At 35.4% G+C, this 16,444-nt stretch overlaps 1 protein-coding gene across 1 annotated transcript in view; it reads left to right on the top strand.

The window, feature by feature from the left end:
• Positions 1–16,444, top strand: part of LOC112044601 (dorsal root ganglia homeobox protein-like) — a 108,642-nt gene that overhangs the window by 46,085 nt on the left and 46,113 nt on the right. The window contains exons 6-8 of the mRNA XM_052887605.1: positions 6,495–6,608; positions 7,687–7,835; positions 8,452–8,559. Of these exons, the coding sequence (XP_052743565.1) occupies positions 6,495–6,608; positions 7,687–7,835; positions 8,452–8,559 (371 nt within the window). The remainder of the gene's footprint in view (positions 1–6,494; positions 6,609–7,686; positions 7,836–8,451; positions 8,560–16,444) is intronic.

The raw sequence follows: 16,444 nt of genomic DNA, 5'->3' as shown, positions 1-16,444 counted from the left end.
TGGTGCAAACACTGTTGCGGCTACCTGTCATGTCACAGTAAATCATTTTTTTTGCCATATTTTTAAATATCACCAATATTCCCATTCCCCGCCAACAAGTCGGGAAAGACTGTATTAGGAGTGGGTACGACAATAGACCTACGGGGCGGGGATCGAACCACCACCCCTCTTATCATTGAGCTATGGAGGCTCATAATTCATCATCATCAACACCCGACGGACTAGGTCAGGTCACCAGCATCCAGCGGCTCCATGCATCATAAAAATTAACAAAAAAAGTATATAGGTATAAATAAATGAGAGATTAAAGACATTAAACCTCATTAACTTATTACCAGTGAATGCCATATCCAATATAATGTTGGTCACGGAACAAAAAGCTAAGAAGCTTTGGATGTTACGTTGGGCGGATATAGAAGATTTGCGTGATCCGCGCACCGGATCAATTTGCTCTTCATGTGATGAAAAACTTTCTCAGCAACTTGTACTTACTTAACACTCACTACTAATAAGACTTCCGTCGTGGATTGTTTTTTTTTATAAATGATGATTATACATGAATGAAAAACGATGTAGTCACTGATTATTACACCAAGATACATAATAAGCCAGCTGATTATAAGTAAAGAGTAAATAGCGTAAAGCGTAAACTTTGCTTGCTTATGAAGATCGTCTATTGTTGTCTTAAAATTGAAAAGTTTTATATAAATATGAAAATACAGAATTCAAAAGATAGTTCCATAACCTAGTCATGCGTATAAGAAATGAAGAGTACAAATGCTTTGTACGAGTTCTAGGGATATCAATGATAAAATGATAATTATGGTGAAACTTCATTGAAACCAAAAACAACCATTCTAAGTCTAAAACCAAAGGTCACATATAAAATTTAATGTTTGAATTTTTTTAACATAACTACGATTATAAAATGGTTGTTAAAGTATTTTATCGCATAATGCCAAAATACGTTGCTTTTAAATAATATTGATTCTAATTTAATGGGAATTGATTCCCATTATTATCCTCCCATTAAATTCCTTGTGAGTGTTTTTTTTCCACGCTTTTGACTGCGCTGAATAAGATTTTTCCAAATATTTTCATGTCTCCACCGGACTGCACAGACAGAAGTACCTACTTGCAATTTATTTTACTTTTACACATAGAGAGAAAAAAGATCTTGACAATAAATTCTGTTTTTTTTTGCATTATTAAATATGGGAGCATCAAAAAGTATACCAATCTCAGACCGGGCATTATCTCAGACCGGTATTTAGCTAAAATATTTTTACCTTTAATTAAAAATAAACCAAAGCCGCTCCTTTTACGTGACACGATTTATTCGAGCTTTTAAAGTCTTAACACAGAAGAACGACATCACGTCAATCAAATTGATTCGCTCATCGTAGCAGAAACACGGAATTTCAATACATTAGCGATAACTCGGGAACTTCCCGACACACGACCTGTCACTTACCGTCAGAATCATACGTTGGAGTATGCTTTATTACATCCGACACGATGTCATGTGACATTTCATTTTGAACGATGTTCTATTATGCGGCTTACAGTAGAGTGAACTGGCAGAAATCATCACGTAACGCAAAAGCAACAACCGAAATACAATTTAAATTGGGTATACCCTCATTACTTTTTTTTAGCGAAATGCTTTATATAATTTTTCGAAAGAAACTTCAACGTATGTTTATGAGTAAAACTTTGTTCAAGGTCTTACTGATAAACTCAGGACATTTTCGAAAAAGTATACAAATTAGAGAGTTGACTAAAGGAGGACGTCACTCCACAACACAACATTACCTAAAATATTAAGTTAACTCATATAGAAATATTTTTAACAGTGATAAGTTATTTATTATATTGGATAATTTTGATTTATCTTTTACTATTTGATCTATTGCCCTTCAGTTTAGTTTGTCAATATTTAATAGCGTAGATAAATCAATATTTAGTTATACAAAACTTCTAAGTTGATACAATAACTTATCCGACTGATCGGATGGATCCTATCAATATCGTATCGGATATATTAAATGGTTCCCTTCCAGTTTTCTTACAAATTTTCGCCAACCGATAATTTTAACTTTTCGTCTAACTCCGTATGAAGTGTTTTAAAACATTACGGTATGCTGACACGATTAGCGTGCAAGTTAACTTTTAACTTTTAAGTAGGTGACGCAGGTTTAAGTTTTAATGCCTCATAAAGTGGCGAGTTCGCGACTTGAGTGAATACGGAATCAGTTTTCTAACTGTATTTTTGCAGACGACATCTTATTAATGTGTGGCCGCGAAACTGCTTTTTAACCAATTATGTTATACAGGATGATAACTTTTAATGTTTTCTATATAATAAAGAGACCAGATTATTGCATAAAAAAGTAAAGTAGCAAAGTAACACCTGCACTAAATAATTGTACACATTATGTTAATCTATTATGATCCAGGTGTATTATTTATGCAAAGGAAAATACTTTTTGAAATCTATCCTACTAATTATAAAGCTGAAGAGTTTGTTTGTTTGCATGAACGCGCTGATCTCTGGATCTATTGGTCTGATTTGAAAAATTCTTTCAGTGTTAGATAGCCCATTTATCGAGGAAGGCTATAGGCTATATATTATCCCCGTATTCCTACGGGAACGGGAACCACGCGGGTGAAACTGCGCGGCGTCTACTAGTTCATAATGTAATGCCCATTTAAATAGACTGCCTCAGAAATAGATATATTACCTATGTAGTGACCATTTTATTTATTTTGTTATTATATGCGAAAAACAGACAAATCCAAGCAACAACGTTACCCAGATCCGGTAAAAAATCATTCTCATGAGATGATAACTCATAGAACGTCCCGTTTCTATTCAAGAAAATACAATATAAGTATATTTATATGGCCCAATATTTCAATAGATAATTTATAAAATTCATTTGAGGCTTTTAAAATCATTTAACGCTACAAGACCCCACGGCAAATTGATCTATAAATGCTGCAATTTTGGCACTCGCGCAATTACAGACGGCGATTACCCACCAATCTATTGTGGCACCTTCACAATAGAACCAATTGCTAGACCGCCCGCTAAAGCTCGTTACACATTGCAAACAATACATTTGTTATTATTTAACTCCGCACTCGATCTACTGTGTAACAAATGCAAACAATCCTCGCTTACGAACAGTAGGCAATTACCGCACCCCTACTGTTTCGGAACATCCCCTAGATATACACAATTCAATTAAAAATCAACCGTAAAGCTATTGACATAAGGTGTAAAATCATTTGTTGATATACCGACTTGTTGGCTATAATACGGCAAATTTAGGTTGGTCCATAACAATTTATTAGGATCCACCGTTCACATGCTTTAAGTGGAAGTAGCTAGGGGTGGAGAGTGTCTTCCTAACATGGCTGATGTTAGTTAAAAGTGACATGGTCGTATATTGTGACATGTATTTTTAGAGGTAACAACCTTGTCAAATACCTACGTGATAAATCAGTTACCTATGAAGGCGATATTTTTTCTACTTACGCTGTGATTGGAAGTAAAACAACGGATGATGCATTATATTTCCGACATTTGCGGATTTAAAATAGAGAATTTATATAATATTTACGTGGTTTTGGTTTATATTGTATATATCCTCACTGAGTTGTAAAATTGTTTTAAAAATTTCAACCAATTTTGTATGAAATATTTTTAAGCTGAATTAATTAATTTCGTAATTTTTTTTTAAATATACTTAGTTTCCAAGGAAGTTGTGTGTTAGTGTGTGTGACAGTGTTTGAATGGGACTTCCACTGGACGATAAAGGTTTTTGAGCAATATAATGTGCTTGTCATCCTAGAAAATCCTACGGTACTAAACGGAATTTGTGAAAAAAATATTACGCGTACATAGTCGCAAACGTTCGTTTGTATATAACATATCTCATGTGTAATAATTTAAATAAAGAATATTATAAACAAGCCTTTTCAGCGTCACAAGGCTCTTCTCAATCCACTAATAGTAATAACAATAAAGATCTCTCCGCTAGCACACAGGGTGTCCCGAAGTGTTGAAATATTAATTCCACCCTCGTAAGAGATAAAAACTATTAGAGCGCCCCGGATTATGGGCGGATTATTATTTTAACTAAATTAGCTTACCGCTGTTAAGGGACGGCGGAGTCTCGGAGCGTCATAGATTAAATAAAATGTGTAGAAGTTCCTAAAACTTACCAGCCAGAATATACAAGAAACGACGATCACTTTTGTGCAAACAATGGTTTTCAACAGTTAGGTCTTGGGTTCTATTATTAAGTTAGTAAAAATTTTCGGGATTTTGTATTTTCTAAATTTATTGGTACTGGTCTGGTTGTAGGAATTAGCTAGTCATCATTTACCATCAATTAATGGCAACACATGACCGTTGTTTTGAGAATTTCGGCATGATGCCGCGTATAAACTGTCAGATATACGGGAAGAATGAACTTGTACCACTTTCAGTAACCAGATACCATCTTAGAATGCATCATGACGTAACATCCAGTGACATCACAGTCAAGGGCAAACTTGTCAATGAATAAAAAAAGGAAAATAAATATATCGCAGAGTAATGTCCCGAAGATTGATATGAAACAATAAAAGGTAAAAAATAATGTTAATTGTACCAAAATTAAATAAATTGATTAGACGATATTATATTGTAAGTACCAAATTTTGAAAAACCATTTACATGGTCCATGAGACAGTAGAAAATAAGTATCGCACGTATAATTACATTCTCAATATTAAATTGCATACTTATTAGTGAGTTGAGATAACATTCCTAACAACTTAATCTAATAGCATAACTATAACATAAACATTTCACCACATTTTCCTAATCCACTGCGTAGGTAGGAACTAAAATTACTTAGTTTATATCTCGTGTCGAATCTACTAAAATTTCGACACCATCGCTATGAGATTTCGCAGCACTCAGCTACCAGAGGGCTTATTAAAAGCAAATTGCGAAAATTGCACAGCAAATGTGGCTCGGCTCCACGTCTGGCTAACAAGCACAGCTACCAATATAACTTGACCGTTCGTAGCCAACAATTCATTTCTCGACTGAGGTCTTTTAATCTGGCATTGATTACTTTATACCCAATTTATGTAGACCTATCGTAGCTTGTAAGTTATACGGATGTTTAGTTCACGTGCATTGGTGTAGGGTTCACTCCCTTATGGTCTCGTTGATGGGTAATCTTTGGGTTATAATACTAACGAAATAGGGTTGTAATGATGTATTATTAGGGACTCGTGTTGACAGCTCTAGTATTAAGGATTACGGGTTATGGTTCCTTTGAAATGTAGCATTTGTTAATTTAATAACAATACACCGTTATAAGTTACAACGAGGAGTGAATTATTGACTAAATGAATAAATATACTTTATTTTGAGGTGAACTATTTTACTGCCCATATTTTTTTCATACCGGGGGCTATAAACTTTAAATTATTTATCGTCGTCATCAACCCATATACGGCTCACTGATGAGCTCAAGTCTCCTCTCAGAATGAGAGGGGTAAGGCCAATAGTCCACCACGCTGGCCCAATGCGGATTGGCATACTTCACACACGCAGAGAATTAAGATAATCCTCTGGTTCGCATGTTTCCTCACGATGTTTTCCTTCACCGATTGAGACATTTAATTTCTTCATTTAATTTCTTAAAATGCACACAACAGAAAAGTTGGAGGTGCATGCCCCGGACCGGATTCGAACCCACACCCTCCGGAATCAGAGGCAGAGGTCATATCCACTGGGCTATCACTCTTTATAAATTATTTATAAAGTTTTTTAATTTCTGTATTAATGAACCTATACTAATAGCATTAACAACTGAGTCTTAGGGCCATAAATCATTTCTCTATATCTATCTCGCTTGCACTTATGGGTCTTATGGAGCCGTCTAGTGAAGGGTGTAACAATGAAAGACATATTATCGATAAGTAAAGTTTATTATCGTATCTTGTTCACAAAATTAAAAAAATTAACAATATTTGATTTAATATAATACATATTTCATATTATATAATTATTAACTAAATAAAATTAATCTTCATCTGAGTCTTCATCATCAGAATCTTCGTCTTCTGCCAAATTTATTATATATTAGTATCCATAGTGCGCAACGAGTAACACATGAATGTATTTATTTAATTGCAGTAAACACATTTATAGCAAAAAAAATACGCAATGCAATTACATTAGAAACCGACCAATCAGAATCGTCCAAATCATTATTGACTCATCATTAGCACGTGCGCAGGTAGCCGTTTATCGATAATTAGGGTGCGCAGGTAGGCGCGCTGCACATTCCTATCTTTTTTGACTTTTATGACCGGACGACTCAGATGATAATGCGCATACTATAGTACCTAGTACTAATACCTTACCTCGAAGTAATTCGTAAGGTAAGTCACATTACCTTAATGATTATTTTCTTTGTCAGGTGTGGTTTCAAAATCGGAGAGCAAAATGGCGAAAAGCGGAGAGACTGAAAGAGGAACAACGGAAACGAGAAGGAGCAGAGGCAATGGCCAAGAGGGACCCTTCTGATGATAAGGTACATGATGATAAAGTATTTTTCATTTCTCATACTCGGAAAGTAGTGCTGCTTCCCTTAATAGGGAGGGAATAACTCATACAAATTACTTCCCACCTAAGGGCTGGAATGAACTTTAAAATTAGAACTGCTGTCATCAGGTGTGAAGAGTTTTATATTTTTTTTTTAATTTGTCCCCAACTAAATTCGGGGACAGGCAAAGATCGTTGACCATACAGTCTGTTCAGATGTAAAAAATAAAGTAATTATAAAAAAAATGTTACGGCCATGTGAGATTCTAAACAGCCAGTGTAAACTTAGCGCTCGCTACGCTCGTGCGTCTAAATACCTCTGGAATTGATTCTTTCCACCCTCGGTTAACAATCGACTATTTTACAGGCTATATAATTTTTAAACATTTCGGTATAGATACAGTGATACTTTTTTTAACTAGATATTTTCTATCTATTCTATATCTATCTATAGGTACTTATTATAAAACTGTAACAAATCAAATTCTGTTCTTTGAAGATATTTTGTAAGTTTTATTTGGAGGGCATTATATTATGTATATTCGATACTGAAGCCAAAAATACGTTTTTTTAATTTTTGTCTGTTTGTCTGTCTGTATTTAATGTTGACCAGGCATCACGCTGAAACTACTGAATGAATTAAAATGAAACTTGGCACGATTTGAGACCATAATCCATAGGAGGTTATAGAATACTTTTTGTCGCGAAAATTAAATCATAAGGGGGTGAAACAGGGGTTGAAAAAGTTTGTATGGAATGTCCTGTAATTTTTAAATTACTTTTATAAAAATTGGTATGTGTATTACTACAAAAATACTTTTACTATTATTTTGAAAATCTACCCCTTCTGAAAAGAGGTTGAAGTTTTTTAAAATATTGTTTTGAGTTCACTTTTGTAAATTTATTAGTAGTAGTAGGTATGTAAGATGACTTTTTATTATACTCTAACGGACCCGGTCAAGCTTTGCTGTGACTTATGTGCGCTTCTTACCTACCCCTACCCCTACCCCTTACCCTTTTTTACTTTGAAGAACTTATGTTTGACTTTGAACAACTTTTCCTTCCAGGGTTCATCAGAGTGCGGGATGTCGCGAGGTTCTGGAGATGCGTCCCCTATGTCAGCTGGAGCATCCCCCCGCGCCTCACCCCCCGTCACTCCGGGCTCTCCTCGCCGCTCCCCTCACCATTCTCCTACCAGATCTCCCAGGCTTGAGAGGTCAGTAGCTAATAGAAAAGGATCCAAAAGAAAAAGAGAAGTAAATAATAGCAATTCAAAAGAATCGAAGTTTTTTTTTGGCATGTCTATCAGTAATCAAAAACATCATCTATCTTGTTAGTAGTTCCAAAAGCTTTTAAAAAAGGGATATGAGCAGTCAAAGGAATAGTGAAACCATATACTTACCTATATTTCGATATCTTGTACATAGCTTCAATAGCTAATAAGATATTTAGGCTACCTATACCTATATATAGGTAACTTAAATATCTTATTTGGCATGGCATTTTTTTAATTCTCTGGAATGCAGGTTTCCTCACGATAATTTCCCTCACCGTTTGAGACACGTGATATTTAATTTCTTAATATGCACGCAACTGAAATGTTGGTGGTGCATGCCCCGGACCAGATTCTAACCAACGACCTCCGGAATCGAAGGCAGAAGTCATCTACTGGGCTATCATGGCTAATCTGTAATCATCATCTATCATTAATTATTGCTTATAACTAATAAATAACAGATGAGGGTATTCCTAATGCCGGACCACATTAAGCTTCTTCACTCGACTTCTTGGTACGTCAAAGCTTTTGTGACATTACTAAAATGTGTTGTCAGGTCGGACGTCAACTGTGTCTCACCGGCGCCGTCGGTGGGCAGCACAGGGTCGCGGGACGCGCCGCCTGACCCAAGACCTCCCCATCATCTCTTCTCACCTTTCGACCAGTGAGTTTGTAGTTCATTTACTATATCTGATTATGTATTTAATAACTAACTATCTATATATTTAGCTATATAGGTGACAGTTCGTCTCACTTTTGAAAGTTTGCCGTGATTCAAGCTCAAATCATACAGGCGACGGGTTTTTTTTTTTTATTCTTTACAAGTTAGCCCTTGACTACAATCTCACCTGATGGTAAGTGATCACCTTATCCATGTCACCGTATCCATGATATCTGATAAACACTTTAGTAGGTACATACGTCGTATAGTCATCCCACCTTATGATCAGATGCTGACTTTAGGTTATGCAATTATTGAAGGAAACGGGAATACTAGGCATATTGAAAACATATGGCAAAATATTCTTTTAAAAAAGTATATCTAGGAGCAGTGCCATCGCCAAGGCGAGCAAAAAAGATTCCAAGTCAATCTATGTTATTTGAAATACAAAAGATTTTAAATGTTGATTTGGGTACTATAAGATGTTATTAGGTTAGCTAATTACTTAACTTAAGACAGACGGTCCCTTAAGTACGGATTGATTAAAGCAACCGACTTGGTATTGGATACATGGATTATTATAAGACTCAAAAGTGATTACAAATATAAGAAAACTAATGTCGAACAAAGGTCGAATTCACAACACTTGTCAGGACAACTTAATTAACAAATCAAACTGTAACCAAAATAAGACCCTAGAATGGCAGAGAATGACTTTGAGTGGAGTCACGTACTTGCGAACGATGTGTGTAGGGTTTTTCCACTCAAGTCACTCTCTCCACCTATCCCAAGTAACACAACAAGAGATGTGAACGCCTCGAACGCCACGAGCACACTGAAGTCAACACGAGATCAAGCGACGTCATATCCGTCACAGACTACTATTTCCAACACTAAACGGCGATAACAGGATCAAAAAAAAAAATTATTTATGGAAGGAGGTACTGAGTTTTGTTTTTGATGACATATACCTATACTCGTAAATTACGTAAGTCTTCAATAGGCAGGCGATACTTTGCGAATGTTCATTATTAATAGTGGGTGAAGATGAAGTCAACAGTTAGCTGACAATCTTATATCTCGAATGTCTTAAAAATTCAAACGCGGGATACAATTACCAATTTAATTACTGGACCAAAATGAATCATACTCAATTCCGTAGCGTGTGTCGTCATAGCTGGTGGTCGAGTTATGACGACGGCTGAAAAGCCCGCCCAATGTATTATACTCTGCACACAAATGTAACACTTAAAGCAAATAGTTATTAGGGATAAAATAGCTTGAACTAATTGTGTACTTAACGCTAGTCCTTTTATCACAACATTGTAGAGGAATTCATGACTTAGTGTATAGAATAATAAGAGGTATTTTCGGTTGGTGGGTTTGAGAATGGATGGGTGGTACAGCAATTACTTCATTAAGGCTACTGCGAGCGTTAGTCTAATGAACAGTAATTATGTTGCGCTGATGCTCGTAAATGAGCGGGTTGGAGTAATGGCGGCAGTGGATACATTTTTCGCGTTTAATTTATGGAATTTGTCTTGATAGGTTTTAATCTGTGTTTTTATGACCACAGACAATAGAAACAATTTTTAAGTTGTTTATGTTGCATGGATTTTAATCAATTGTAATGACTAAACTATAGAAATTGAGATAGCTAGCATTAATCTAAATAATTTTAAAGTTGGATGATATTTGGGATAGGTAAGTACCTCAAACATTTTATAGGTGGACTGCATAAACACCATTGTTTATGCTCTGAGTCAGTTAAACGCTAATGTTGGGAAATATTAAAATTTATACGGTCGAATTGAGAAACCTCCTCCTTTTTTGAAGTCGGTTAAAAAACGGATTGATGTGGCACTTTCACAGATAGATTAGGCCTAATTTGGAGCAATATTTTGCCATGTTTCATTAAAACCAGACGATCACAAATAACCCCACTTCATATTTCCGCGTATCACTTGAATCATGTGAATTTTAGCCATGTTTTACAATTAATATGAATAACATGGAACACTCACTATAGTTTACATTCTACAATAATTGTGCCTTTAACATACTAGCGGACGAACGCGACTTCGTCCTCTCTTAGACCTCCTTAATCCGGCCCTCTTGCAAAATCCGTTCTTAGCGGACGTCTACTAACTATAAGCTACCTCCCTGCCAAATTTTATCTTTGTAAGTGATGTGGTTTTTGACATTTCGTGATGAATGACCTTTCGCATTTATTTTCACATGTAGTACATTTCTTGTTATTAATTTGTATACATAATCTGAACCATGACGTCACATCATAAAAGTCAAATTGAGGACTGAACTCATCATAATCAAACTTATCTACGTCTCCATTAAAAAACGAGGAATATTGGTGATCATAAAATAAATTGGGGCGACCTCTGGCGTGGCCGTTGATACTCTACTCTATGGTATCCTCGTCTACATCATAGAGTGACCCGAATTTGAAATTAATAGCTTTCAATCACTGTCTATCAATTTGTTTGGATATATGAAGGAATTTGTTCGGTGATGACGTAATATCTTTGTATTTTTTGATAGCTGGTTTTAGTATCTACATTAATTAATATCAATCTTTGTTATTGTTCATTTATTTGTTACGTTTTGTTACTTTATTTGGAACTGACCGGGAAAGTAGTAGTCATCGTCATCAACCCATATTCGGCTCACTGCTGAGCTCGAGTCTCCTCTCAGAATGAGAGGGGTTAGGCCAATATATTGGGCCACGCTGGCCCAATACGGATTGGCAGACTTCACACACGCAGAGAAATAAGATAATTCTCTGTTAAGCAGGTTTCCTCACGATGTTTTCCTTCACCGATTGAGACATAATTGATATTTAATTTCTTAAAATGCACACAACTGAAAAGTTGGAGGTGCATGTCCCGGACCGGATCCGAACCGAATCGGAGGCAGAGGTCATATCCACTGGGCTATCACGGCTCTAAAGTAGTAGTAGGTACATAGTATGATTGAACTAAATAAGTTTTTCGCAGGAAAATCCTGTACTTTTGGATATAAAATAAGAAAATTTACGACACTTCAAATTAATCTCGATTCTACTATTCTTCGTTATCGTGGAATCAGAAAAATATCCATTATTTACTTATAATATCCGTATAACTACAAATTAATTTATACTTTTTTTTACGTGCGACAGTCAGAAAGAAATGTGGATTCGAAATTTGAATTCCACCATTTCTTAGCTTCTACCGGTAAGTACTTAAAGCTTCTATTTTGCTAATTGATTAAGTCGAATCAAAAGTCAATTTATAGGCATCTGTCTTATCAGTTATGTACAAAACTTTTTGAATTCGATGAAGTTATAAGTTAATTGTACATAATTCAGTGTTGGTACAAATTTAATATAAATTGTAGAAGCTTTTTACTGTATCCGATACGATATCACATCCGATTCACAACTTTGATGTTAATTCAACTAATGTCTGGTACACTTGTAAAGAAATGCATATTTTTTAGGATCTTTTATAATTTCTGTTTTTCATAAATCCCGTAGGAACCTTGGTTTGATAAAAAGGAGCATTTTTTCTGCTCCAAGACATCGTTAATCATAGTTTATCTAAACCGGTTCTGCGGTTTAGCTGTGAAAAGATAAAAGACAAAGAGATAAATTTATAATGTTAGTATGGATGTAAAGTGATTCTTTACTTCCGCTTCGAAAACTAGAAAAAATTATGGGAATGACAGATCTTGATCACATCGTTAGTATGGTCTTGTAAAAATGTAAAATTTTAGTTTTAGAATTGATAAGAGACTTGGCGCTGAAAGGCCTAAAAATTGTTAACTGTTGTTATATTGTTTAGTTATGTTTGTCGCGGTGTCATCAAGACATTGATAGTAAATTGACAAAAGTCAATTTATTATTAAGTTACTTATTAATTGTGTCGTTTAACTGAAGTAAATGTGCGCGAGTGATATTATAAGGGTTCCGTTATTTTTTGTTAGAATGAGAATACTCTAGATGAACTACTGTCGAATCACTAAAGTCAACAAACAGTTTCACAAACATGACTTTCATCGACAATCTAACCTAAAAAGCCTTATATAACTATTATTGTTTTCTTCAATACAAAACTAGAATCGCGTTATGTAAATGCGCTCAAACTACGCCATGACAGTACAAGTTTGTTAAACTCCCAAAGATTCACTTAAATCGAATCGAGAGGGCTTACTTGCCAATAATTTAGGGTTAAGTTCGTTCCACTTAATAACTTTAGGAGTTCAAGTTGTGATATGCTTGATTAATTAATTATCTCTTAACAAGCGGCGCGGGTTATTGTCAAAACTGTTTTATAATTCCCTTGATTGACTTGATTGTGACTACTTTTTGTAAGCTTTTTGTAACTCAGCAGTGTAGGCAACTTAAAGCTGCTTCTATATCTATACATATTGTATAACAATGGTATCTGCCGGGTCTCTCCATGTTTCTGTATGTTTGTTCGTGACAAACTCGAAATTTCGCGATCAGGACTACTGAACGAATTTTCACGTGGTTTTCATATTATACTGTATAGTTTCGGCTGGTGGGAGGCTTCGGCCGTGGCTAGTTACCACCCTACTGACAAAGACGTACCGCCAAGCGATTTAGCGTTCCGGTATGTCTTAAAACCGAAGGGTCTTGTTAGTAAACCGAAAGGGATGTGGTTTTTCCTATTACTCCTAACAAGTTATCCTGCTTCCATCCTAGATTGCATCATCACTTACCATCAGGTGAGATTGTAGTCAAGGGATAACTTGTAAAGATTAAAAAAAAATCGCGCGCTATTTGAAACCCATTAAATTTCCAAGGTCAGGCCATCACAGAATCTTAAAAAAAAAGCAAAATTGTAGCAATTACGCTATCGCTAGTATAAGTCCAACCTCCTGTTGACGTAAATCTGGCTTAATATTCCATTAAAATCGGCTAATGATGAATTTGATTTAATTTGAATTTGAACATATAACATCTAACACAAATATAACGTACAATTTGCAAAAAATAAAAATGGCTAATGATAAATTTGATTTAATTTGAATTTGAACATATAACATCTAACACAAATATAACGTACAATTTTCAAAAAATAAAAATGGCTAGTGATGAATTTGATTTAATTTGAATTTGAACATATAACATCTAACACAAATATAACGTACAATTTGCAAGAAATAAAAATGGCTAATGATGAATTTGATTTAATTTGAATTTGAACAAATAACATCTAACACAAATATAACGTACAATTTGCAAGAAATAAAAATGGCTAATGATGAATTTGATTTAATTTGAATTTGAACATATAACATCTAACACAAATATAACGTACAATTTGCAAGAAATAAAAATGGCTAATGATGAATTTGATTTAATTTGAATTTGAACATATAACATCTAACACAAATATAACGGACAATTTGCAAAAAATAAAAATGGCTAATGATGAATTTGATTTAATTTGAATTTGAACATATAACATCTAACACAAATATAACGTACAATTTGCAAGAAATAAAAATGGCTAATGATGAATTTGATTTAATTTGAATTTGAATATATAACATCTAACACAAATATAACGTACAATTTGCAAACAGTCCGTATTTCACACGGTGCGGCGCTAACGCGTCATAAGCCGGGCTCGGGGCAGCATTAGCACGCGGCGGCCGGAGGCGGCGCCATCTTTGTTTAGCTGCATACGTCACTGAGCTAAATCTCTGTATCCGTAAACCGTATCATACCAGTTTTGGGACCATAGATTAAGAATAGATAGTAATTGTAAAAGGGATGTAGCTCAGACTAATTACTTATAGACTAGTATCACACCCAAATTCACGTTTTATTATGTTCGTGTTCATACGAATTATGATTCGGGTAAACAAGGTAAGGTAGTAACTAATTAATACTTAAAAAATTAAGATTGTCTCGATTTTACTAAAATAATTAAGATAATAAGATTCAAAAATCGAAAATTCATACATTTTTAGCTTCCTTCCATTGGAGAAAATTATCACATTTATATTCACTGTGATAATTTTCGTTACATGAAAACATACACGTAAACGCACAAATAATGAGGATATTTTTAATTTTGTTTGAATGCCCATTTATATACAATTTAAAAAATTGCCATCATCCCTATTGTACTTTGCTCTTTTTGATCATCAAAGTTCATTTATTTCAATACAATATGGAACATAAGCTAATTTATCCTATTAACTATACAAATCATGCTAACGTGGAATGGTGGCGCGCTGGACAGCCAGGCTGATCCTTTGCGCAAAAAATAAGTCAGTCCTTCTGTCACCAGTCGAGGGAACTAGCCACAGTACAACTTTGCATACAATTAAAAGACAAAAATAACAATCAAAATATCTATATACCTAGTAGTGTAGAGTAGAAGATATTTTATTTGGATGAAAGATTTACTCTTTTTTTTTTCTAAACTGAAGGTCTGCTCGCATTAGAAGTATTCAAACACTTGAAATTATTTTGTATCTACAAGGCAGCAGGTCACACAGGACGATGGAGCGAGCTATGCTCGCTGTATCACTGCATGATCGAATCAGAAATAAGGAGATCCGCAGAAGAACCAAAGTCACTGACATAGCTCAACCAGTTGCGAAGCTGAATTAGCAATGGGCAGGCTACATAGATCGAAGATCCGATAGTCGTTGGGTTCCCTAGGTGCTGGAATGGCGACCCCGCACTAAAAAACGTAGTGTTGGTCGACCAGTGGTTGGTGGACTGACGACATCAAGCGAGTCGCAGGGATTCGCTGGATGCAGGTGGTTCAGGATCGTGATGTTTGGAAGTTCCTACAAAAGACCTATGTCCTGCAGTGGACGTCCATCGGTTGATAGGGTGATGATGATGAGGCAGCAGGTAATATTATCTAATTACGTAAATATCGAGCTTTGAGTTCGCCAATTACAAACGATGTTAGAGCAGCAGATACAGAATTAAGTCGTACGGTGGTGTTAGCGAGCGCGTTCGCTGTAACTAACTTAGTGAACCGAAATCGACCCAACTGTTCTCCTGTTAACGACATGTGATTAGATGCCAATAATATACCTACTCGTGTTTTATATTGTCAAACTCATGTTTAAAATGGCAAACGGTATGTTACACCCATTTCGCCGTAGTGCTTGACTCCTTACTAAACTAGCCGACGCCCTGCGGTTGCACCCGCGTAGTTCAATTTCTCGTGAGAATACGGGGTTAAAATATGCTCCATAACACTCAAAAATATCGTGGATTTGTAATGTATGTCATGCGTCGTAATGTAGCTTTCCGTAGTAAATGTTATGTTGTGATTAATATTAACTAATACATAAGGGATTTTGAAGTGATAAATTCTTATAGTAGGGTAAACCGCTTCGTAACGTAAGGCGTTACGGTGCCACTCTGGCCTCACATATACGGTAGCAGGTTAAAGTTATCGCTTCTTTCAAGCGTCCCTTTTTTCAATTCGAACCAGTAGTTACTGAAATAAGCATGTTCAATCAAATAAACAAACTCTTCAGCCTATATAAATAAGCATACCTATATATTGTTTAAAAAATCTGCTACTACGCGATAAAGTTTCAGTACAAATGCACCAACCGCAACGCGCGCGCGAACGGGTTGATTGTCGCGCGGGTGAAACGGGCCGATGTAAATCTATTTGTCATATTAATGTGGGCAATTAGTGCGGCATGCGGGCGCTAGGGGTGACGCTAAACACACAAAAAATAGCATATCGGAAAATTTACTTGTAAATACAGTATTCCGTTTAACGTAGCTTAGTGCTTTATGTTCTGTGATTATAGCAATTACTTTAAGTAGCGAGTGAAAGAAGTGATAGCGAGATTGTTGGATCGCTTTAGAATG

Source organism: Bicyclus anynana, chromosome 19 (assembly GCF_947172395.1).
Source record: "Bicyclus anynana chromosome 19, ilBicAnyn1.1, whole genome shotgun sequence".
Classification (NCBI taxonomy): Eukaryota; Metazoa; Arthropoda; class Insecta; order Lepidoptera; family Nymphalidae; genus Bicyclus; species Bicyclus anynana.
The sequence above is the reverse complement of the archived record's forward strand: the minus strand, read 5'-3'. Positions and strand labels throughout refer to the sequence as shown.